Raw genomic sequence first — 27,025 nt, 5'->3', positions numbered from 1 at the left:
TTCACTGTATATTCCCTACCTGCATTAGACCTTCCAAAATACATTACCTCACATTTGTCCGGATTAAACTCCATCTGCCATCTCTCCGCCCAAGTCTCCAAACAATCTAAATCCTGCTGCATCCTCTGACAGTCCTCATCGTTATCCGCAATTCCACCAACCTTTGTGTCGGCTGCAAACTTACTAATCAGACCAGTTACATTTTCCTCCAAATCATTTATATATACTACAAAGAGCAAAGGTCCCAGCACTGATCCCTGTGGAACACCACTGGTCACAGCCCTCCAATTAGAAAAGCATCCTTCCATTGCTACTCTCTGCCTTCTATGACCTAGCCAGTTCTGTATCCACCTTGCCAGCTCACCCCTGATCCCGTGTGACTTCACCTTTTGTACTAGTCTACCATGAGGGACCTTGTCAAAGGCCTTACTGAGGTCCATATAGACAACATCCACTGCCCTACCTGCATCAATCATCTTAGTGACCTCCTCGAAAAACTCTATCAAGTTAGTGAGACACGACCTCCCCTTCACAAAACCATGCTGCCTCTCAGTAATACGTCCATTTGCTTCCAAATGGGAGTAGATCCTGTCTCGAAGAATTCTCTCCAGTAATTTCCCTACCACTGAAGTAAGGCTCACCGGCCTGTAGTTCCCTGGATTATCCTTGCTACCCTTCTTAAACAGAGGAACAACATTGGCTATTCTCCAGTCCTCCGGGACATCCCCTGAAGACAGTGAGGATCCAAAGATTTCTGTCAAGGCCTCAGCAATTTCCTCTCCAGCCTCCTTCAGTATTCTGGGGTAGATCCCATCAGGCCCTGGGGACTTATCTACCTTAATATTTTTTAAGACACCCAACACCTCGTCTTTTTGGATCTCAATGTGACCCAGGCTATCTACACACTTCTCCAGACTCAACAGAGTGCTGGGAGTTGGGTGATGAGGGAGTGCGACTTTGAACAGAGTGCTGGGAGTTGGGTGATGAGGGGAGTTAGGTGAGGAGGAGTAGTGGAAAATGCCTTGCTTTTCCCTCTTCTAACTTTTTCACCCTGTCGGAATTGGTTCTTGCTCTACTGCAGGAGCAGCAGCATCTCCAATTGTTTCCAATTAAGGAGCAATTTAGCGTGGCCAATCCACCTACCCTGCATACCTTTTGGGTTGTGGGGGTGAAACCCACGCAGACACGGGGAGAATGTGCAAATTCCACACGGACAGTGACCCAGGGCCGGGATTCGAACCCGGGTCCTCGGTGCCGTGAGGCAGCAGTGCTAACCACTGCGCCGCCGTGCTGCCCATGAAGGGATGGTTGCTAAATTTCCTGCTGACACAAAGATAAGCAGGAAAATAAGTTGTGAAGACATCATGAGGTGGCTACAACACGGTAGCACAGTGGTTAGCACTGTTGCTTCACAGCGCCAGGGTCCCAGGTTCGATTCCCGGCTGGGTCACTGTCTGTGCGGAATCTGCACGTTCCTCCCCGTGCCTGCGTGGGTTTCCTCCGGGCGCTCTGGTTTCCTCCCACAAGTCCCGAAAGACGTGCAGTTAGGTGAATTGGACATTCTGAATTCTCCCTCTGTGTACCCGAACAGGCGCCGGAATGTAGTGACTAGGGGATTTTCACAGTAACTTCATTGCAGTGTTAATGTAAGCCGACTTGTAACAATAAATATTGTTATTAAAAGATTATTATTTTTCCAACTAAGGGGCAATTTAGTGTAGCCAATACACCTAACTTGCACAGTCCCAAGCAAACACGGAGAATGTGCAAACTCCACATGGACGGTGACCTGGGGCCAGATTGAACCCAGGTCCTCAGTGCTGTAGACAGCAGTGCTAACCACTGTGCCACCGTGCCGCTGCCAGGAGGTATAATTAGATGAGCCATGATCTTATTAAATGGTGAAGCAAGCTCAAGGAACTGAGTGGCCGACTGTTCTGAATTCATATGTACGTAAATTGCAGTTCTGCTTCTACCATGGGCACGAACACAGCTCAGTACAAAAACACAGCATAGAGGAGCTGTACCTGTCCTGGGAGTGTTTGATGGGGACAGTGTAGAGGGAGCTTTACTCTGTATCTAACCCCGTGCTGTACCTGTCCTGGGAGTGTTTGATGGGGACAGTGTAGAGGGAGCTTTACTCTGTATCTAACCCCGTGCTGTACCTGTCCTGGGAGTGTTTGATGGGGACAGTGTAGAGGGAGCTTTACTCTGTACCTAACCCTGTGCTGTACCTGTCCTGGGAGTGTTTGATGGGGACAGTGTAGAGGGAGCTTTACTCTGTACCTAACCCGGTGCTGTACTGGTCCTGGGAGTGTTTGATGGGGACAGTGTAGAGGGAGCTTTACTCTGTATCTAACTCAGTGCTGTTCCTGTCCTGGGTGTGTTTGATGGGGACAGTGTAGAGGGAGCGTTACTCTGTATCTAACCCCGTGCTGTACCTGTCCTGGGAGTGTTTGATGGGGTCAGTGTAGAGGGAGCTTCACTCTGTATCTAACCCTGTGCTGTACCTGTCCTGGGAGTGTTTGATGGGGACAGTGTAGAGGGAGTTTTGCTCTGTATCTAACCCCGTGCTGTGTGTTCTGGGGGTATGGTTCCAGTGGGCGCAGTTTGAGGCAACAAATTTAGTGGATGGCACAGCATTTACGTGCCGTCGAACGTTTTGTTTCCATATGGAGTAAATGAAGGTACGCGCGAGTGTGACATTTGTTGATCTGCTTTCTGTGTGTTCAGTGGGTGAAGTGGCATCCCTGTGCCCACGTGCTGCTGGCTGGCACGGATGAGGGCAGCTGTTGGATGTGGAAAATCCCCAGCGGGGAATGCAAAACCTTCACCGGCACCGGCTGCCAAGCGACCTGCGGCAAGATGCTTCCTGACGGTAAGGCTTTGGGAGGGTGGGCGGGTCGTTGGGTTTGGAGGGGGAGGGCACGGTGGGTTGTGGTGGAGGTTGGGGTGAAGGGTGCTTTGCATTGGGATGGTGATTGAACGCTTCCTCTGATCCTTGCTGGGGTTTCCTCCCAATTAACCAGTTCATACCGGGGCAGCACGGTAGCCTTGTGGATAGCACAATTGCTTCACAGCTCCAGGGTCCCAGGTTCGATTCCGGCTTGGGACACTGTCTGTGCGGAGTCTGCACATCCTCCCCGTGTGTGCGTGGGTTTCCTCCGGGTTCCTCCCACAGTCCAAAGATGTGCAGGTTAGGTGGATTGGCCATGATAAATTGCCCTTCGTGTCCAAAATTGCCCTTAGTGTTGGGTGGGGTTACAGGGTTATGGGGATAGGGTGGAGGTGTTGACCTTGGGTACGGTGCTCTTTCCAAGAGCCGGTGCAGACTCGATGGGCCGAATGGCCTCCTTCTGCACTGTAAATTCTATGTAATATATAAGAACATCGGAAATCGGGGCAGGAGTGGATCATTCGGCCCTTTTGAGCCTGCTTCACCGTTCATGGCTGATGACCTGCCTCAGCGTCACTTTCCCACCCATTCTACATGTCCCTCGCTTTCCGTGAGAGTTACAAATCTCTCTGCCCCAGCCTAAAATATATTCACTGATGGAGGATCCACAAGCCTGTGGGGTGGAGGATTCCAAAGATCTCCAATCACTGAGTGAAGAAATTTCTCCCCTTCGCAGTCCTAGGCCCCTTATCCTGGGGCTGTGACCCCTCTGTGTTGCCTGCCTAGGGCTCTGTCCCGGGTGTGGGAGTATCCACTGGTACGAGGATAAAGTGACTGAAGATTTATCTATCCTGAATTCTCTATTAAACCTCCTGATTTGTGTCTCCAGGTTACCGAGCAGTCATTGGCTACGAAGATGGGACTTTGAGGATCTGGGACCTGAAGCAAGGCTCACAGCTCCACGCCGTGAAAGGTAATATAGCAGGAGAGTGCCGTGGCATCAGGCACTGATACTAAACAGAGACCTGAGCTTAAAATGTTGCCTGCACTGTACCCATAGCCTCAAGGTGGGTACGACCCCCAGACTTGTGGGATATTATGTTGGTGAAAAGGGGAGCGAAGCCGTCACCAATGAGCCCAACCCAGACCCCTACATGACCTCGCCTCAACCTGCCCCCAAGCAGCCCCTGAGTCACTGCACCAACCTGGCACCTCTTCCACATTAGACGGCCAATAATGAAAAAGCAAATCAGGCAACCTCAGGCTATCTGTCTCTCTGTAAAACTGTCCTGCAAATTCTGGGAATCTTAACTGCCCATATGCAAGCTGCTATCAACTTATTAACCCTCCCAAAAGAGGATTTAGGGAGGAAGGTGGGAAGGCATTGAAACAGAAACCGCGGGAGAATATTCACTTTGATGGACTGGACCCTGCCCGCCAAGGGCACGGGAAGGTTCTCCCACTGTTGCAGGTCAGACTTGACCGTACTCTGGTGCAGTTTACTTTATGGAGCTGGGCCCAGTCCTTGGCCACTCGGACACCCAGATACCTGAAGCTTGATCTGGGAAAGGGAAGCACTCCCGGTCAGCTCCCCTCCCCATAGGGCCCACTGGAAACTACTCTCGCCCAGGTTCAACTTGTATCCTGGAAAGAAGGAAAGCTCTTCAGTAATTCCATCACGTCACCCCTAAAGCAGCAGGTGGTCAGCGTATAGGGATACCCTGTACTCAAACCCCCCCCCACAAACCCAGAGTCAGCCATCCACCCAAATTGGCTGCCAGCCTCACCCAAAAGATGAGACAAAGAAAAAACCAGGAGAAACCCCCCCCCCTCCCGTTCGCCACGGCCGGAGAAACCCACCCCCCCTCCCGTTCGCCACGGCCGGAGAAACCCACCCCCCCTCCCGTTCGCCACGGCCGGAGAAACCCACCCCCCCTCCCGTTCGCCACGGCCGGAGAAACCCACCCCCCCTCCCGTTCGCCACGGCCGGAGAAACCCACCCCCCCTCCCGTTCGCCACGGCCGGAGAAACCCACCCCCCCTCCCGTTCGCCACGGCCGGAGAAACCCACCCCCCCCCCTCCCGTTCGCCACGGCCGGAGAAACCCACCCCCCCCTCCCGTTCGCCACGGCCGGAGAAACCCACACCCCCTCCCGTTCGCCACGGCCGGAGAAACCCACCCCCCCCCCTCCCGTTCGCCACGGCCGGAGAAACCCACCCCCCCCCCTCCCGTTCGCCACGGCCGGAGAAACCCACCCCCCCCTCCCGTTCGCCACGGCCGGAGAAACCCACCCCCCCCCCTCCCGTTCGCCACGGCCGGAGAAACCCACCCCCCCCCTCCCGTTCGCCACGGCCGGAGAAATCCACCCCCCCTCCCGTTCGCCACGGCCGGAGAAATCCACCCCCCCTCCCGTTCGCCACGGCCGGAGAAACCCACCCCCCCCCCCCCTCCCGTTCGCCACGGCCGGAGAAACCCACCCCCCCTCCCGTTCGCCACGGCCAGAGAAAACCCCCCCCCCTCCCGTTCGCCACGGCCGGAGAAACCCACCCCCCCCCCCTCCCGTTCGCCACGGCCGGAGAAACCCACCCCCCCTCCCGTTCGCCACGGCCGGAGAAATCCACCCCCCCCTCCCGTTCGCCACGGCCGGAGAAACCCACACCCCCTCCCGTTCGCCAGCTAAAACCTTGCTGCTCGCCACATAGCCCCTCCTCGGGGTGAAGGGAAAAGTAGCTCCCTTCCCCACTACATATCATCCAACAGCCCTGCCAACGCTCAAATTCCCAGCAGAGACCATGTATTTCCATCACGATGACCTTACCCCCTACCCACATTGGTCCCACCCCCCACAATATAACGTATGCACACCCCGATTAATAACATAAATGTACGGTATGCACAAAACCACCCCATCACATCAACATCCAGAACCGTCCCCACAGAACCTCTTTAACTGAGTCCAAAGCAGTGTTCTTTAACAAAGGCCTCTGCTGTATTGAAATAGTGATCTTTCGGCCCACCGGTAACCAGCAGCCTGTCCGGTACACCACCCCGAACCTCACTCCTCTCTGGTATAACGCTGCTGGATCCTTATTAAAGGCTGCCCGCCTCTCACCCGCTCTGCTGTGACGTCTTAATATATGCTGGTAGTGTTCCCTTCCCTCCTCGAGTTTCAATTCTCTTTGGTCCCCTTCAGGACCCCCCCCTTCTCTCGGAAGCTGTGGAATCTTACAACCACTGCCAGCGCAGTGGCTCGTTCATCTGGAACTCCTGCCAGAGAATTCAGTGGGCCCTATCCAACTCTGGAGGGGACATGTGTCCAACGCCTTCCCCCACCAGCTTCCCAAATATCTGAGAAAAATACTCAGTGGGATTAGGGCCCTTCATCCCCTCAGGCAATTCTGAGGCTTTGTCTCTTTGACCTGTTCTGCAGGTCATCCACTGCTCAGGATCTTGTGTCTCACCCCCACCAACGAGATCACAGCCTCCAACGAGGTGATTTGATCACTGTGCCTCAACAAAGTTTCTCCCACTCACTTCAGCATCTCTCCGTCAGTATATCCGCCAGTACCCCGTCAGTATATCCGCCAGTACCCCGTCAGTATATCCCCCAGTACCCCCGTCAGTATATCCCCCAGTACCCCCGTCAGTATATCCCCCAGTACCCCCGTCAGTATATCCCCCAGTACCCCCGTCAGTATATCCGCCTGTACCCCCGTCAGTATATCCGCCTGTACCCCCGTCAGTATATCCCCCAGTACCCCCATCAGTATATCCGCCAGTACCCCGTCAGTATATCCCCCAGTACCCCCGTCAGTATATCCCCCGGTACCCCCGTCAGTATATCCCCCGGTACCCCCGTCAGTATATCCCTCGGTACCCCCGTCAGTATATCCCTCGGTACCCCCGTCAGTATATCCCCCGGTACCCCCGTCAGTATATCCCTCGGTACCCCCGTCAGTATATCCCCCAGTACCCCCGTCAGTATATCCGCCATTACCCCCGTCAGTATATCCCCCAGTACCCCTGTCAGTATATCCGCCAGTACCCCGGTCAGTATATCCCCCCGTACCCCGGTCAGTATATCCGCCGGTACCCCTGTCAGTATATCCGTCGGTACCCCCGTCAGTATATCCGCCATTACCCCCGTCAGTATATCCGCCGGTACCCCCGTCAGTATATACGCCGATACCCCCGTCAGTATATCCGCCAGTACCCCCGTCAGTATATCCGCCAGTACCCCCGTCAGTATATCCGCCAGTACCCCCGTCAGTATATCCGCCAGTACCCCCGTCAGTATATCCGCCGGTACCCCGGTCAGTATATCCGCCGGTACCCCTGTCAGTATATCCGCCAGTACCCCGGTCAGTATATCCGCCGGTACCCCCGTCAGTATATCCGCCGGTACCCCCGTCAGTATACCCCCCAGTACCCCCGTCAGTATATCCCCCAGTACCCCCGTCAGTATATCCCCCAGTACCCCCGTCAGTATATCCGCCTGTACCCCCGTCAGTATATCCGCCTGTACCCCTGTCAGTATATCCGCCGGTACCCCCGTCGGTATATCCGCCGGTACCCCCGTCAGTATATCCGCCAGTACCCCCGTCAGTATACCCCCCTGTACCACTACCAGACTATCCGCCAGTACCCCCGTCGGTATATCCGCCAGTACCCCCGTCAGCATATCCGCCAGTACCCCCGTCAGTATATCCCCCTGTACCCCCGTCAGCATATCCGTAAGTACCTCCGTCAGTATATCCCCCTGTACCCAGGTCAGTATATCCCCAGTACCCCTACCAGTATATCCGCCTGTACCCCCGTCAGTATATCCCCCTGTACCCAGGTCAGTACATCCCCCAGTACCCCCGTCAGTATATCCCCCTGTACGCCCGTCAGTATATCCCCCTGTACCACTACCAGTATATCCGCCGGTACCCCCGTCAGTATATCCGCCGGTACCCCCGTCAGTATATCCGCCGGTACCCCCGTCAGTATATCCGCCTGTACCCCCGTCAGTATATCCGCCAGTACCCCTGTCAGTATATCCACCAGTACCCCAGTCAGTATATCCGCCGGTACCCCTGTCAGTATATCTGCCGGTACCCCCGTCAGAATATCCGCCGGTACCCCTGTCAGTATATCCGCCTGTACCCGGTCAGTATATCCGCCAGTACCCCCGTCAGTATATCCCCCAGTTCCCCGTCAGTATATACCCCAGTACCCCCGTCACTATATCCGCCTGTAACCCTGGTCAGTATATCCCCCAGTACCCCCGTCAGTATATCCCCAAGTACCCCCGTCAGTATATCCCCCAGTACCCCCGTCAGTATATCCCCCAGTACCCCCGTCAGTATATCCCCCAGTACCCCCGTCAGTATATCCCCCAGTACCCCCGTCAGTATATCCGCCTGTACCCCCGTCAGTATATCCGCCTGTACCCAGGTCAGTATATCCGCCAGTACACCCGTCAGTATATCCCCCAGTACCCCCGTCAGTATATCCACCTGTACCCCCGTCAGTATATCCGCCTGTACCCAGGTCAGTATATCCGCCAGTACACCCGTCAGTATATCCCCCAGTACCCCCGTCAGTATATCCGCCTGTACCCCCGTCAGTATATCCGCCTGTACCCCTGTCAGTATATCTGCTGGTACCCCCGTCGGAATATCCGCCGGTACCCCTGTCAGTATATCCGCCTGTACCCGGTCAGTATATCCGCCAGTACCCCCGTCAGTATATCCCCCAGTTCCCCGTCAGTATATACCCCAGTACCCCCGTCACTATATCCGCCTGTACCCCCGTCAGTATATCCCCAAGTACCCCCATCAGTATATCCCCCAGTACCCCCGTCAGTATATCCCCCAGTACCCCCGTCAGTATATCCCCCAGTAACCCCCGTCAGTATATCCCCCAGTACCCCCGTCAGTATATCCGCCTGTACCCCCGTCAGTATATCCGCCTGTACCCAGGTCAGTATATCCGCCTGTACCCCCGTCAGTATATCCGCCTGTACCCAGGTCAGTATATCCGCCCGTACCCCTGGCGGCGTATCCGCCGGTACCCCCGTCAGTATATCCGCCGGTACCCCCGTCAGTATATCCCCCAGTACCCCCGTCAGTATATCCGCCGGTACCCCCGTCAGTATATCCACCAGTACCCCTGTCAGTATATCCGCCGGTACCCCCGTCAGTATATCCGCCAGTACCCCCGTCAGTATATCCGCCAGTACCCCTGTCAGTATATCCCCCAGTACCCCCGTCAGTATATCCCCCAGTACCCCCGTCAGTATATCCGCTAGTACCCCCGTCAGTATATCCGCCAGTACCCCTGTCAGTATATCCGCCGGTACCCCCGTCAGTATATCCGCCAGTACCCCCGTCAGTATATCCGCCAGTACCCCTGTCAGTATATCCGCCGGTACCCCCGTCAGTATATCCGCCGGTACCCCCGTCAGTATATCCGCCGGTACCCCCGTCAGTATATCCGCCGGTACCCCCGTCAGTATATCCGCCGGTACCCCTGTCAGTATATCCGCCGGTACCCCCGTCAGTATATCCGCCGGTACCCCTGTCAGTATATCCGCCTGTACCCCCATCAGTATATCCGCCTGTACCCCCATCAGTATATCCGCCTGTACCCCCGTCAGCATATCCGCCATTACCCCCGTCAGTATATCCGCTGGTACCCCTAGAACGTAGAACATAGAACATTGCAGCGCAGTACAGGCCCTTCGGCCCTCGATGTTGTGCCAACCTGTGAAACCACTCTAAAGCCCATCTACACTATTCCGTTATCGTCCATATGTCTATCCAATGACCATTTGAATGCCCTTAGTGTTGGCGAGCCCACTACTTTTGCAGGCAGGGCATTCCACGCCCTTACTACTCTCTGCGTAAAGAACCTACCTCTGACATCTGTCCTATATCTATCTCCCCTCAATTTAAAGCTATGTCCTCTCGAGCTAGACATCACCATCCGAGGAAAAAGGCTCTCACTGTCTCACCCTATCCAATCCTCTGATCATCTTGTCTGCCTCAATTAAGTCACCTCTTAACCTTCTTCTCTCTAATGAAAACAGCCTCATGTCCCTCAGCCTTTCCTCATAAGATCTTCCCTCCATACCAGGCAACATTCTGGTAACTCTCCTCTGCACCCTTTCCAATGTTTCCACATCCTTCCTATAATACGGCGACCAGAATTGCACGCAATACTTCTTTCAGTATATCCGCCAGTACCCCCGTCAGCATATCCGCCAGTACCCCTGTCAGTATATCCCCCAGTACACCCGTCAGTATATCCCCCTGTACCCAGGTCAGTATATCCCCCAGTACCCCTACCAGTATATCCGCCTGTACCCCGTCAGTATATCCCCCTGTACCCCTACCAGTATATCCGCCTGTACCCTGTCAGTATATCCCCCTGTACCCCTACCAGTATATCCACCAGTACCCCCGTCAGCATATCCGCCTGTACCCAGGTCAGTATATCCGCCAGTACCCCCGTCAGTTATCCCCCAGTACCCCCGTCAGTATATCCCCCTGTACCACTACCAGTATATCCGTCAGTACCCCCGTCAGTATATCCCCCTGTATCCAGGTCAGTATATCCCCCAGTACCCCTACCAGTATATCCGCCGGTACCCCCGTCAGTATATCTACCAGTACCCCCGTCAGTATATCTACCAGTACCCCCGTCAGTATATCCGCCGGGACCCCCGTCAGTATATCCGCCAGTACCCCAGTCAGTATATCCGCCGGTACCCCTGTCAGTATATCCGCCTGTACCCGGTCAGTATATCCGCCGGGACCCCCGTCAGTATATCCGCCAGTACCCCAGTCAGTATATCTGCCGGTACCCCTGTCAGTATATCCGCCAGTACCCCCGTCAGTATATCTGCCGGTACCCCCGTCAGTATATCCGCCAGTACCCCAGTCAGTATATCCGCCGGTACCCCTGTCAGTATATCCGCCTGTACCCGGTCAGTATATCCGCCAGTACCCCCGTCAGTATATCTGCCGGTACCCCTGTCAGTATATCCGCCAGTACCCCCGTCAGTATATCTGCCGGTACCCCCGTCAGTATATCCGCCGGTACCCCTGTCAGTATATCCGCCTGTACCCGGTCAGTATATCCGCCAGTACCCCCGTCAGTATATCCCCCGTACCCAGGTCAGTATATCCCCCTGTACCCCTGTCAGTATATCTGCCGGTACCCCCGTCAGAATATCCGCCGGTACCCCTGTCAGTATAGCCGCCTGTACCCGGTCAGTATATCCGCCAGTACCCCCGTCAGTATATCCCCCAGTTCCCCGTCAGTATATACCCCAGTACCCCCGTCACTATATCCGCCTGTAACCCCGGTCAGTATATCCGCCTGTAACCCCGGTCAGTATATCCCCCAGTACCCCTGTCAGTATATCCCCAAGTACCCCCGTCAGTATATCCCCCAGTACCCCCGTCAGTATATCCCCCAGTACCCCCGTCAGTATATCCCCCAGTACCCCCGTCAGTATATCCCCCAGTACCCCCGTCAGTATATCCGCCTGTACCCCCGTCAGTATATCCGCCTGTACCCAGGTCAGTATATCCGCCAGTACACCCGTCAGTATATCCCCCAGTACCCCCGTCAGTATATCCGCCTGTACCCCCGTCAGTATATCCGCCTGTACCCAGGTCAGTATATCCGCCAGTACACCCGTCAGTATATCCCCCAGTACCCCCGTCAGTATATCCGCCTGTACCCCCGTCAGTATATCCGCCTGTACCCCTGTCAGTATATCTGCTGGTACCCCCGTCGGAATATCCGCCGGTACCCCTGTCAGTATATCCGCCTGTACCCGGTCAGTATATCCGCCAGTACCCCCGTCAGTATATCCCCCAGTTCCCCGTCAGTATATACCCCAGTACCCCCGTCACTATATCCGCCTGTACCCCCGTCAGTATATCCCCAAGTACCCCCATCAGTATATCCCCCAGTACCCCCGTCAGTATATCCCCCAGTACCCCCGTCAGTATATCCCCCAATACCCCCGTCAGTATATCCCCCAGTACCCCCGTCAGTATATCCGCCTGTACATCCCGTCAGTATATCCGCCTGTACCCAGGTCAGTATATCCGCCAGTACACCCGTCAGTATATCCCCCAGTACCCCCGTCAGTATATCCGCCTGTACCCCCGTCAGTATATCCGCCTGTACCCAGGTCAGTATATCCGCCAGTACCCCCGTCAGTATATCCCCCAGTACCCCCGTCAGTATATCCGCCTGTACCCCCGTCAGTATATCCGCTTGTACCCAGGTCAGTATATCCGCCCGTACCCCCGGCGGCGTATCCGCCGGTACCCCCGTCAGTATATCCGCCGGTACCCCCGTCAGTATATCCCCCAGTACCCCCGTCAGTATATCCGCCGGTACCCCCGTCAGTATATCCACCAGTACCCCTGTCAGTATATCCGCCGGTACCCCCGTCAGTATATCCGCCAGTACCCCTGTCAGTATATCCGCCGGTACCCCCATCAGTATATCCGCCGGTACCCCCGTCAGTATATCCGCCGGTACCCCCGTCAGTATATCCGCCAGTACCCCCGTCAGTATATCCGCCAGTACCCCTGTCAGTATATCCGCCGGTACCCCCGTCAGTATATCCGCCGGTACCCCCGTCAGTATATCCGCCGGTACCCCCATCAGTATATCCGCCGGTACCCCCATCAGTATATCCGCCTGTACCCCCATCAGTATATCCGCCTGTACCCCCATCAGTATATCCGCCTGTACCCCCGTCAGCATATCCGCCATTACCCCCGTCAGTATATCCGCTGGTACCCCTAGAACGTAGAACATAGAACATTGCAGCGCAGTACAGGCCCTTCGGCCCTCGATGTTGTGCCAACCTGTGAAACCACTCTAAAGCCCATCTACACTATTCCGTTATCGTCCATATGTCTATCCAATGACCATTTGAATGCCCTTAGTGTTGGCGAGCCCACTACTTTTGCAGGCAGGGCATTCCACGCCCTTACTACTCTCTGCGTAAAGAACCTACCTCTGACATCTGTCCTATATCTATCTCCCCTCAATTTAAAGCTATGTCCTCTCGAGCTAGACATCACCATCCGAGGAAAAAGGCTCTCACTGTCTCACCCTATCCAATCCTCTGATCATCTTGTCTGCCTCAATTAAGTCACCTCTTAACCTTCTTCTCTCTAATGAAAACAGCCTCATGTCCCTCAGCCTTTCCTCATAAGATCTTCCCTCCATACCAGGCAACATTCTGGTAACTCTCCTCTGCACCCTTTCCAATGTTTCCACATCCTTCCTATAATACGGCGACCAGAATTGCACGCAATACTTCTTTCAGTATATCCGCCAGTACCCCCGTCAGCATATCCGCCAGTACCCCTGTCAGTATATCCCCCAGTACACCCGTCAGTATATCCGCCAGTACCCCGTCAGTATATCCCCCTGTACCCAGGTCAGTATATCCCCCAGTACCCCTACCAGTATATCCGCCTGTACCCCGTCAGTATATCCCCCTGTACCCCTACCAGTATATCCGCCTGTACCCTGTCAGTATATCCCCCTGTACCCCTACCAGTATATCCACCAGTACCCCCGTCAGCATATCCGCCTGTACCCAGGTCAGTATATCCGCCAGTACCCCCGTCAGTTATCCCCCAGTACCCCCGTCAGTATATCCCCCTGTACCACTACCAGTATATCCGTCAGTACCCCCGTCAGTATATCCCCCTGTACCCAGGTCAGTATATCCCCCAGTACCCCTACCAGTATATCCGCCGGTACCCCCGTCAGTATATCTACCAGTACCCCCGTCAGTATATCCGCCGGGACCCCCGTCAGTATATCCGCCAGTACCCCAGTCAGTATATCCGCCGGTACCCCTGTCAGTATATCCGCCTGTACCCGGTCAGTATATCCGCCGGGACCCCCGTCAGTATATCCGCCAGTACCCCAGTCAGTATATCTGCCGGTACCCCTGTCAGTATATCCGCCAGTACCCCCGTCAGTATATCTGCCGGTACCCCCGTCAGTATATCCGCCAGTACCCCAGTCAGTATATCCGCCGGTACCCCTGTCAGTATATCCGCCTGTACCCGGTCAGTATATCCGCCAGTACCCCCGTCAGTATATCTGCCGGTACCCCTGTCAGTATATCCGCCAGTACCCCCGTCAGTATATCTGCCGGTACCCCCGTCAGTATATCCGCCGGTACCCCTGTCAGTATATCCGCCTGTACCCGGTCAGTATATCCGCCAGTACCCCCGTCAGTATATCCCCCGTACCCAGGTCAGTATATCCCCCTGTACCCCTGTCAGTATATCTGCCGGTACCCCCGTCAGAATATCCGCCGGTACCCCTGTCAGTATATCCGCCTGTACCCGGTCAGTATATCCGCCAGTACCCCCGTCAGTATATCCCCCAGTTCCCCGTCAGTATATACCCCAGTACCCCCGTCACTATATCCGCCTGTAACCCCGGTCGGTATATCCGCCTGTAACCCCGGTCAGTATATCCCCCAGTACCCCCGTCAGTATATCCCCAAGTACCCCCGTCAGTATATCCCCCAGTACCCCCGTCAGTATATCCCCCAGTACCCCCGTCAGTATATCCCCCAGTACCCCCGTCAGTATATCCCCCAGTACCCCCGTCAGTATATCCGCCTGTACCCCCGTCAGTATATCCGCCTGTACCCAGGTCAGTATATCCGCCAGTACACCCGTCAGTATATCCCCCAGTACCCCCGTCAGTATATCCGCCTGTACCCCCGTCAGTATATCCGCCTGTACCCAGGTCAGTATATCCGCCAGTACACCCGTCAGTATATCCCCCAGTACCCCCGTCAGTATATCCGCCTGTACCCCTGTCAGTATATCTGCTGGTACCCCCGTCGGAATATCCGCCGGTACCCCTGTCAGTATATCCGCCTGTACCCGGTCAGTATATCCGCCAGTACCCCCGTCAGCATATCCCCCAGTTCCCCGTCAGTATATACCCCAGTACCCCCGTCACTATATCCGCCTGTACCCCCGTCAGTATATCCCCAAGTACCCCCATCAGTATATCCCCCAGTACCCCCGTCAGTATATCCCCCAGTACCCCCGTCAGTATATCCCCCAGTACCCCCGTCAGTATATCCCCCAGTACCCCCGTCAGTATATCCGCCTGTACCCCTGTCAGTATATCTGCTGGTACCCCCGTCGGAATATCCGCCGGTACCCCTGTCAGTATATCCGCCTGTACCCGGTCAGTATATCCGCCAGTACCCCCGTCAGTATATCCCCCAGTTCCCCGTCAGTATATACCCCAGTACCCCCGTCACTATATCCGCCTGTACCCCCGTCAGTATATCCCCAAGTACCCCCATCAGTATATCCCCCAGTACCCCCGTCAGTATATCCCCCAGTACCCCCGTCAGTATATCCCCCAGTAACCCCCGTCAGTATATCCCCCAGTACCCCCGTCAGTATATCCGCCTGTACCCCCGTCAGTATATCCGCCTGTACCCAGGTCAGTATATCCGCCAGTACCCCCGTCAGTATATCCCCCAGTACCCCCGTCAGTATATCCGCCTGTACCCCCGTCAGTATATCCGCCTGTACCCAGGTCAGTATATCCGCCCGTACCCCTGGCGGCGTATCCGCCGGTACCCCCGTCAGTATATCCGCCGGTACCCCCGTCAGTATATCCCCCAGTACCCCCGTCAGTATATCCGCCGGTACCCCCGTCAGTATATCCACCAGTACCCCTGTCAGTATATCCGCCGGTACCCCCGTCAGTATATCCGCCAGTACCCCCGTCAGTATATCCGCCAGTACCCCTGTCAGTATATCCCCCAGTACCCCCGTCAGTATATCCCCCAGTACCCCCGTCAGTATATCCGCTAGTACCCCCGTCAGTATATCCGCCAGTACCCCTGTCAGTATATCCGCCGGTACCCCCGTCAGTATATCCGCCAGTACCCCCGTCAGTATATCCGCCAGTACCCCTGTCAGTATATCCGCCGGTACCCCCGTCAGTATATCCGCCGGTACCCCCGTCAGTATATCCGCCGGTACCCCCGTCAGTATATCCGCCAGTACCCCCGTCAGTATATCCGCCGGTACCCCTGTCAGTATATCCGCCGGTACCCCCGTCAGTATATCCGCCGGTACCCCTGTCAGTATATCCGCCTGTACCCCCATCAGTATATCCGCCTGTACCCCCATCAGTATATCCGCCTGTACCCCCGTCAGCATATCCGCCATTACCCCCGTCAGTATATCCGCTGGTACCCCTAGAACGTAGAACATAGAACATTGCAGCGCAGTACAGGCCCTTCGGCCCTCGATGTTGTGCCAACCTGTGAAACCACTCTAAAGCCCATCTACACTATTCCGTTATCGTCCATATGTCTATCCAATGACCATTTGAATGCCCTTAGTGTTGGCGAGCCCACTACTTTTGCAGGCAGGGCATTCCACGCCCTTACTACTCTCTGCGTAAAGAACCTACCTCTGACATCTGTCCTATATCTATCTCCCCTCAATTTAAAGCTATGTCCTCTCGAGCTAGACATCACCATCCGAGGAAAAAGGCTCTCACTGTCTCACCCTATCCAATCCTCTGATCATCTTGTCTGCCTCAATTAAGTCACCTCTTAACCTTCTTCTCTCTAATGAAAACAGCCTCATGTCCCTCAGCCTTTCCTCATAAGATCTTCCCTCCATACCAGGCAACATTCTGGTAACTCTCCTCTGCACCCTTTCCAATGTTTCCACATCCTTCCTATAATACGGCGACCAGAATTGCACGCAATACTTCTTTCAGTATATCCGCCAGTACCCCCGTCAGCATATCCGCCAGTACCCCTGTCAGTATATCCCCCAGTACACCCGTCAGTATATCCGCCAGTACCCCGTCAGTATATCCCCCTGTACCCAGGTCAGTATATCCCCCAGTACCCCTACCAGTATATCCGCCTGTACCCCGTCAGTATATCCCCCTGTACCCCTACCAGTATATCCGCCTGTACCCTGTCAGTATATCCCCCTGTACCCCTACCAGTATATCCACCAGTACCCCCGTCAGCATATCCGCCTGTACCCAGGTCAGTATATCCGCCAGTACCCCCGTCAGTTATCCCCCAGTACCCCCGTCAGTATATCCCCCTGTACCACTACCAGTATATCCGTCAGTACCCCCGTCAGTATATCCCCCTGTATCCAGGTCAGTATATCCCCCAGTACCCCTACCAGTATATCCGCCGGTACCCCCGTCAGTATATCTACCAGTACCCCCGTCAGTATATCTACCGGTACCCCCGTCAGTATATCCGCCGGGACCCCCGTCAGTATATCCGCCAGTACCCCAGTCAGTATATCCGCCGGTACCCCTGTCAGTATATCCGCCTGTACCCGGTCAGTATATCCGCCGGGACCCCCGTCAGTATATCCGCCAGTACCCCAGTCAGTATATCTGCCGGTACCCCTGTCAGTATATCCGCCAGTACCCCCGTCAGTATATCTGCCGGTACCCCCGTCAGTATATCCGCCAGTACCCCAGTCAGTATATCCGCCGGTACCCCTGTCAGTATATCCGCCTGTACCCGGTCAGTATATCCGCCAGTACCCCCGTCAGTATATCTGCCGGTACCCCTGTCAGTATATCCGCCAGTACCCCCGTCAGTATATCTGCCGGTACCCCCGTCAGTATATCCGCCGGTACCCCTGTCAGTATATCCGCCTGTACCCGGTCAGTATATCCGCCAGTACCCCCGTCAGTATATCCCCCGTACCCAGGTCAGTATATCCCCCTGTACCCCCGTCAGTATATCCGCCTGTACCCCTGTCAGTATATCTGCTGGTACCCCCGTCGGAATATCCGCCGGTACCCCTGTCAGTATATCCGCCTGTACCCGGTCAGTATATCCGCCAGTACCCCCGTCAGTATATCCCCCAGTTCCCCGTCAGTATATACCCCAGTACCCCCGTCACTATATCCGCCTGTACCCCCGTCAGTATATCCCCAAGTACCCCCATCAGTATATCCCCCAGTACCCCCGTCAGTATATCCCCCAGTACCCCCGTCAGTATATCCCCCAGTACCCCCGTCAGTATATCCCCCAGTACCCCCGTCAGTATATCCGCCTGTACCCCCGTCAGTATATCCGCCTGTACCCAGGTCAGTATATCTGCCAGTACACCCGTCAGTATATCCCCCAGTACCCCCGTCAGTATATCCGCCTGTACCCCCGTCAGTATATCCGCCTGTACCCAGGTCAGTATATCCGCCAGTACCCCCGTCAGTATATCCCCCAGTACCCCCGTCAGTATATCCGCCTGTACCCCCGTCAGTATATCCGCCTGTACCCAGGTCAGTATATCCGCCCGTACCCCCGGCGGCGTATCCGCCGGTACCCCCGTCAGTATATCAGCCGGTACCCCCGTCAGTATATCCCCCAGTACCCCCGTCAGTATATCCGCCGGTACCCCCGTCAGTATATCCACCAGTACCCCTGTCAGTATATCCGCCGGTACCCCCGTCAGTATATCCGCCAGTACCCCTGTCAGTATATCCGCCGGTACCCCCATCAGTATATCCGCCGGTACCCCCGTCAGTATATCCGCCGGTACCCCCGTCAGTATATCCGCCAGTACCCCCGTCAGTATATCCGCCAGTACCCCTGTCAGTATATCCGCCGGTACCCCTGTCAGTATATCCGCCGGTACCCCTGTCAGTATATCCGCCGGTACCCCCATCAGTATATCCGCCGGTACCCCCATCAGTATATCCGCCTGTACCCCCATCAGTATATCCGCCTGTACCCCCATCAGTATATCCGCCTGTACCCCCGTCAGCATATCCGCCATTACCCCCGTCAGTATATCCGCTGGTACCCCTAGAACGTAGAACATAGAACATTGCAGCGCAGTACAGGCCCTTCGGCCCTCGATGTTGTGCCAACCTGTGAAACCACTCTAAAGCCCATCTACACTATTCCGTTATCGTCCATATGTCTATCCAATGACCATTTGAATGCCCTTAGTGTTGGCGAGCCCACTACTTTTGCAGGCAGGGCATTCCACGCCCTTACTACTCTCTGCGTAAAGAACCTACCTCTGACATCTGTCCTATATCTATCTCCCCTCAATTTAAAGCTATGTCCTCTCGAGCTAGACATCACCATCCGAGGAAATAGGCTCTCACTGTCTCACCCTATCCAATCCTCTGATCATCTTGTCTGCCTCAATTAAGTCACCTCTTAACCTTCTTCTCTCTAATGAAAACAGCCTCATGTCCCTCAGCCTTTCCTCATAAGATCTTCCCTCCATACCAGGCAACATTCTGGTAACTCTCCTCTGCACCCTTTCCAATGTTTCCACATCCTTCCTATAATACGGCGACCAGAATTGCACGCAATACTTCTTTCAGTATATCCGCCAGTACCCCCGTCAGCATATCCGCCAGTACCCCTGTCAGTATATCCCCCAGTACACCCGTCAGTATATCCGCCAGTACCCCGTCAGTATATCCCCCTGTACCCAGGTCAGTATATCCCCCAGTACCCCTACCAGTATATCCGCCTGTACCCCGTCAGTATATCCCCCTGTACCCCTACCAGTATATCCGCCTGTACCCTGTCAGTATATCCCCCTGTACCCCTACCAGTATATCCACCAGTACCCCCGTCAGCATATCCGCCTGTACCCAGGTCAGTATATCCGCCAGTACCCCCGTCAGTTATCCCCCAGTACCCCCGTCAGTATATCCCCCTGTACCACTACCAGTATATCCGTCAGTACCCCCGTCAGTATATCCCCCTGTACCCAGGTCAGTATATCCCCCAGTACCCCTACCAGTATATCCGCCGGTACCCCCGTCAGTATATCTACCAGTACCCCCGTCAGTATATCCGCCGGGACCCCCGTCAGTATATCCGCCAGTACCCCAGTCAGTATATCCGCCGGTACCCCTGTCAGTATATCCGCCTGTACCCGGTCAGTATATCCGCCGGGACCCCCGTCAGTATATCCGCCAGTACCCCAGTCAGTATATCTGCCGGTACCCCTGTCAGTATATCCGCCAGTACCCCCGTCAGTATATCTGCCGGTACCCCCGTCAGTATATCCGCCAGTACCCCAGTCAGTATATCCGCCGGTACCCCTGTCAGTATATCCGCCTGTACCCGGTCAGTATATCCGCCAGTACCCCCGTCAGTATATCTGCCGGTACCCCTGTCAGTATATCCGCCAGTACCCCCGTCAGTATATCTGCCGGTACCCCCGTCAGTATATCCGCCGGTACCCCTGTCAGTATATCCGCCTGTACCCGGTCAGTATATCCGCCAGTACCCCCGTCAGTATATCCCCCGTACCCAGGTCAGTATATCCCCCTGTACCCCTGTCAGTATATCTGCCGGTACCCCCGTCAGAATATCCGCCGGTACCCCTGTCAGTATATCCGCCTGTACCCGGTCAGTATATCCCCCAGTACCCCCGTCAGTATATCCCCCAGTACCCCCGTCAGTATATCCGCCTGTACCCCCGTCAGTATATCCGCCTGTACCCCTGTCAGTATATCTGCTGGTACCCCCGTCGGAATATCCGCCGGTACCCCTGTCAGTATATCCGCCTGTACCCGGTCAGTATATCCGCCAGTACCCCCGTCAGTATATCCCCCAGTTCCCCGTCAGTATATACCCCAGTACCCCCGTCACTATATCCGCCTGTACCCCCGTCAGTATATCCCCAAGTACCCCCATCAGTATATCCCCCAGTACCCCCGTCAGTATATCCCCCAGTACCCCCGTCAGTATATCCCCCAGTACCCCCGTCAGTATATCCCCCAGTACCCCCGTCAGTATATCCGCCTGTACCCCCGTCAGTATATCCGCCTGTACCCAGGTCAGTATATCCGCCAGTACACCCGTCAGTATATCCCCCAGTACCCCCGTCAGTATATCCGCCTGTACCCAGGTCAGTATATCCGCCAGTACCCCCGTCAGTATATCCCCCAGTACCCCCGTCAGTATATCCGCCTGTACCCCCGTCAGTATATCCGCCTGTACCCAGGTCAGTATATCCGCCCGTACCCCCGGCGGCGTATCCGCCGGTACCCCCGTCAGTATATCCGCCGGTACCCCCGTCAGTATATCCCCCAGTACCCCCGTCAGTATATCCGCCGGTACCCCCGTCAGTATATCCACCAGTACCCCTGTCAGTATATCCGCCGGTACCCCCGTCAGTATATCCGCCAGTACCCCTGTCAGTATATCCGCCGGTACCCCCATCAGTATATCCGCCGGTACCCCCGTCAGTATATCCGCCAGTACCCCCGTCAGTATATCCGCCAGTACCCCCGTCAGTATATCCGCCGGTACCCCCGTCAGTATATCCGCCGGTACCCCCGTCAGTATATCCGCCGGTACCCCCTTCAGTATATCCGCCGGTACCCCCATCAGTATATCCGCCTGTACCCCCATCAGTATATCCGCCTGTACCCCCATCAGTATATCCGCCTGTACCCCCGTCAGCATATCCGCCATTACCCCCGTCAGTATATCCGCTGGTACCCCTAGAACGTAGAACATAGAACATTGCAGCGCAGTACAGGCCCTTCGGCCCTCGATGTTGTGCCAACCTGTGAAACCACTCTAAAGCCCATCTACACTATTCCGTTATCGTCCATATGTCTATCCAATGACCATTTGAATGCCCTTAGTGTTGGCGAGCCCACTACTTTTGCAGGCAGGGCATTCCACGCCCTTACTACTCTCTGCGTAAAGAACCTACCTCTGACATCTGTCCTATATCTATCTCCCCTCAATTTAAAGCTATGTCCTCTCGAGCTAGACATCACCATCCGAGGAAAAAGGCTCTCACTGTCTCACCCTATCCAATCCCCTGATCATCTTGTCTGCCTCAATTAAGTCACCTCTTAACCTTCTTCTCTCTAATGAAAACAGCCTCATGTCCCTCAGCCTTTCCTCATAAGATCTTCCCTCCATACCAGGCAACATTCTGGTAACTCTCCTCTGCACCCTTTCCAATGTTTCCACATCCTTCCTATAATACGGCGCCCAGAATTGCACGCAATACTTCTTTCAGTATATCCGCCAGTACCCCCGTCAGCATATCCGCCAGTACCCCCGTCAGTATATCCCCCAGTACACCCGTCAGTATATCCGCCAGTACCCCGTCAGTATATCCCCCTGTACCCAGGTCAGTATATCCCCCAGTACCCCTACCAGTATATCCGCCTGTACCCCGTCAGTATATCCCCCTGTACCCCTACCAGTATATCCGCCTGTACCCTGTCAGTATATCCCCCTGTACCCCTACCAGTATATCCACCAGTACCCCCGTCAGCATATCCGCCTGTACCCAGGTCAGTATATCCGCCAGTACCCCCGTCAGTTATCCCCCAGTACCCCCGTCAGTATATCCCCCTGTACCACTACCAGTATATCCGTCAGTACCCCCGTCAGTATATCCCCCTGTACCCAGGTCAGTATATCCCCCAGTACCCCTACCAGTATATCCGCCGGTACCCCCGTCAGTATATCTACCAGTACCCCCGTCAGTATATCCGCCGGGACCCCCGTCAGTATATCCGCCGGTACCCCTGTCAGTATATCCGCCTGTACCCGGTCAGTATATCCGCCGGGACCCCCGTCAGTATATCCGCCAGTACCCCAGTCAGTATATCTGCCGGTACCCCTGTCAGTATATCCGCCAGTACCCCCGTCAGTATATCTGCCGGTACCCCCGTCAGTATATCCGCCAGTACCCCAGTCAGTATATCCGCCGGTACCCCTGTCAGTATATCCGCCTGTACCCGGTCAGTATATCCGCCAGTACCCCCGTCAGTATATCTGCCGGTACCCCTGTCAGTATATCCGCCAGTACCCCCGTCAGTATATCTGCCGGTACCCCCGTCAGTATATCCGCCGGTACCCCTGTCAGTATATCCGCCTGTACCCGGTCAGTATATCCGCCAGTACCCCCGTCAGTATATCCCCCGTACCCAGGTCAGTATATCCCCCTGTACCCCTGTCAGTATATCTGCCGGTACCCCCGTCAGAATATCCGCCGGTACCCCTGTCAGTATATCCGCCTGTACCCGGTCAGTATATCCGCCAGTACCCCCGTCAGTATATCCCCCAGTTCCCCGTCAGTATATACCCCAGTACCCCCGTCACTATATCCGCCTGTAACCCCGGTCGGTATATCCGCCTGTAACCCCGGTCAGTATATCCCCCAGTACCCCCGTCAGTATATCCCCAAGTACCCCCGTCAGTATATCCCCCAGTACCCCCGTCAGTATATCCCCCAGTACCCCCGTCAGTATATCCCCCAGTACCCCCGTCAGTATATCCCCCAGTACCCCCGTCAGTATATCCGCCTGTACCCCCGTCAGTATATCCGCCTGTACCCAGGTCAGTATATCCGCCAGTACACCCGTCAGTATATCCCCCAGTACCCCCGTCAGTATATCCGCCTGTACCCCCGTCAGTATATCCGCCTGTACCCAGGTCAGTATATCCCCCAGTACACCCGTCAGTATATCCCCCAGTACCCCCGTCAGTATATCCGCCTGTACCCCTGTCAGTATATCTGCTGGTACCCCCGTCGGAATATCCGCCGGTACCCCTGTCAGTATATCCGCCTGTACCCGGTCAGTATATCCGCCAGTACCCCCGTCAGTATATCCCCCAGTTCCCCGTCAGTATATACCCCAGTACCCCCGTCACTATATCCGCCTGTACCCCCGTCAGTATATCCCCAAGTACCCCCATCAGTATATCCCCCAGTACCCCCGTCAGTATATCCCCCAGTACCCCCGTCAGTATATCCCCCAGTACCCCCGTCAGTATATCCGCCTGTACCCCCGTCAGTATATCCGCCTGTACCCAGGTCAGTATATCCGCCAGTACACCCGTCAGTATATCCCCCAGTACCCCCGTCAGTATATCCGCCTGTACCCCCGTCAGTATATCCGCCTGTACCCAGGTCAGTATATCCCCCAGTACCCCCGTCAGTATATCCGCCCGTACCCCCGGCGGTGTATCCGCCGGTACCCCCGTCAGTATATCCGCCGGTACCCCCGTCAGTATATCCCCCAGTACCCCCGTCAGTATATCCGCCGGTACCCCCGTCAGTATATCCACCAGTACCCCTGTCAGTATATCCGCCGGTACCCCCGTCAGTATATCCGCCAGTACCCCCGTCAGTATATCCGCCAGTACCCCTGTCAGTATATCCCCCAGTACCCCCGTCAGTATATCCCCCAGTACCCCCGTCAGTATATCCGCTAGTACCCCCGTCAGTATATCCGCCAGTACCCCTGTCAGTATATCCGCCGGTACCCCCGTCAGTATATCCGCCAGTACCCCCGTCAGTATATCCGCCAGTACCCTCGTCAGTATATCCGCCGGTACCCCCATCAGTATATCCGCCGGTACCCCCGTCAGTATATCCGCCGGTACCCCCGTCAGTATATCCGCCAGTACCCCCGTCAGTATATCCGCCAGTACCCCTGTCTGTATATCCGCCGGTACCCCCGTCAGTATATCCGCCGGTACCCCTGTCAGTATATCCGCCGGTACCCCCATCAGTATATCCGCCTGTACCCCCATCAGTATATCCGCCAGTACCCCCATCAGTATATCCGCCTGTACCCCCGTCAGCATATCCGCCATTACCCCCGTCAGTATATCCGCTGGTACCCCTAGAACGTAGAACATAGAACATTGCAGCGCAGTACAGGCCCTTCGGCCCTCGATGTTGTGCCAACCTGTGAAACCACTCTAAAGCCCATCTACACTATTCCGTTATCGTCCATATGTCTATCCAATGACCATTTGAATGCCCTTAGTGTTGGCGAGCCCACTACTTTTGCAGGCAGGGCATTCCACGCCCTTACTACTCTCTGCGTAAAGAACCTACCTCTGACATCTGTCCTATATCTATCTCCCCTCAATTTAAAGCTATGTCCTCTCGAGCTAGACATCACCATCCGAGGAAAAAGGCTCTCACTGTCTCACCCTATCCAATCCTCTGATCATCTTGTCTGCCTCAATTAAGTCACCTCTTAACCTTCTTCTCTCTAATGAAAACAGCCTCATGTCCCTCAGCCTTTCCTCATAAGATCTTCCCTCCATACCAGGCAACATTCTGGTAACTCTCCTCTGCACCCTTTCCAATGTTTCCACATCCTTCCTATAATACGGCGACCAGAATTGCACGCAATACTTCTTTCAGTATATCCGCCAGTACCCCCGTCAGCATATCCGCCAGTACCCCTGTCAGTATATCCCCCAGTACACCCATCAGTATATCCGCCAGTACCCCGTCAGTATATCCCCTGTACCTCTACCAGTATATCCGCCTGTACCCCGTCAGTATATCCCCCTGTACCCCTACCAGTATATCCGCCTGTACCCTGTCAGTATATCCCCCTGTACCCCTACCAGTATATCCACCAGTACCCCCGTCAGCATATCCGCCTGTACCCAGGTCAGTATATCCGCCAGTACCCCCGTCAGTATATCCCCCTGTACCACTACCAGTATATCCGTCAGTACCCCCGTCAGTATATCCCCCTGTACCCAGGTCAGTATATCCCCCAGTACCCCTACCAGTATATCCGCCGGTACCCCCGTCAGTATATCTACCAGTACCCCCGTCAGTATATCCGCCGGGACCCCCGTCAGTATATCCGCCGGTACCCCTGTCAGTATATCTGCCGGTACCCCCGTCAGTATATCCGCCAGTACCCCAGTCAGTATATCCGCCGGTACCCCTGTCAGTATATCCGCCTGTACCCGATCAGTATATCCGCCGGGACCCCCGTCAGTATATCCGCCAGTACCCCAGTCAGTATATCTGCCGGTACCCCTGTCAGTATATCCGCCAGTACCCCCGTCAGTATATCTGCCGGTACCCCCGTCAGTATATCCGCCAGTACCCCAGTCAGTTTATCCGCCGGTACCCCTGTCAGTATATCCGCCTGTACCCGGTCAGTATATCCGCCAGTACCCCCGTCAGTATATCCGCCAGTACCCCCGTCAGTATATCTGCCGGTACCCCCGTCAGTATATCCGCCGGTACCCCTGTCAGTATATCCGCCTGTACCCGGTCAGTATATCCGCCAGTACCCCCGTCAGTATATCCCCCGTACCCAGGTCAGTATATCCCCCTGTACCCCCGTCAGTATATCCCCCAGCACCCCCGTCAGTATATCCCCCTGTACCCAGGTCAGTATATCCCCCAGTACCCCTACCAGTATATCCGCCTGTACCCCCGTCAGTATATCCCCCTGTACCACTACCAGTCTATCTGCCAGTACCCCCGGTCAGTATATCCGCCAGTACCCCCATCAGTATATCCCCCAGTACCACTGTCAGTATGTCCCCCTGTACCCAGGTCAGTATATCCCCCAGTACCCCTACCAGTATATCCGCCAGTACCCCTGTCAGTATATCCCCCTGTACCACTACCAGTCTATCCGCCAGTACCCCCGGTCAGTATATCCGCCAGTACTCCCGTCAGTATATCCGCCAGTACTCCCGTCAGTATATCCGCCGGTACCCCCGTCAGTATATCCGCCAGTACCCCCGTCAGTATATCCGCCAGTACCCCCGTCAGTATATCCCCCAGTACCCCCGACAGTATATCCGCCTGTACCCCCGTCAGTATATCCGTCAGTACCCCCGTCAGTATATCCCCCAGTACCCCCGTCAGTATATCCCCCAGTACCCCTGTCAGTATATCCGCCGGTACCCCCGTCAGTATATCCGCCGGTACCCCAGTCAGTATATCTGCCGTGATAGGAGAGGCCACACCCGCTGGAGATGTATCTCCATCTTCCCTCCTGGTGAGCCACGCAGACTCCCCAAAAAAAATCATTTTCAGTTAATAATAATAATCTTTATTGTCACAAGTGGCCTTTCACAAACACTGCAGTGAAGTTACTGTGAAAAGCCCCGAGTCGCCACATTCCGTCACTGGTTTGGGTGCACTGAGGGAGAATTCAGAATGTCCAATTCACCCAACAGCACGTCTTTCGGGACTCGTGGGAGGAAACCGGAGCACCCGGAGGAAACCCACGCAGACACTGGGAGAACGTACAGACTCC

The 27,025-nt window shown here is 55.2% G+C and overlaps 1 protein-coding gene across 1 annotated transcript in view; it reads left to right on the top strand.

Moving 5' to 3' along the window:
• Positions 1-27,025, top strand: part of aamp (angio-associated, migratory cell protein) — a 108,693-nt gene that overhangs the window by 38,741 nt on the left and 42,927 nt on the right. Inside the window, exons 5-6 of the mRNA XM_072468650.1 lie at positions 2,734-2,878; positions 3,786-3,869. Of these exons, the coding sequence (XP_072324751.1) occupies positions 2,734-2,878; positions 3,786-3,869 (229 nt within the window). The remainder of the gene's footprint in view (positions 1-2,733; positions 2,879-3,785; positions 3,870-27,025) is intronic.

Source organism: Scyliorhinus torazame, chromosome 2 (genome assembly GCF_047496885.1).
Source record: "Scyliorhinus torazame isolate Kashiwa2021f chromosome 2, sScyTor2.1, whole genome shotgun sequence".
Classification (NCBI taxonomy): Eukaryota; Metazoa; Chordata; class Chondrichthyes; order Carcharhiniformes; family Scyliorhinidae; genus Scyliorhinus; species Scyliorhinus torazame.
This window is presented reverse-complemented; position numbering and strand designations above follow the sequence as displayed.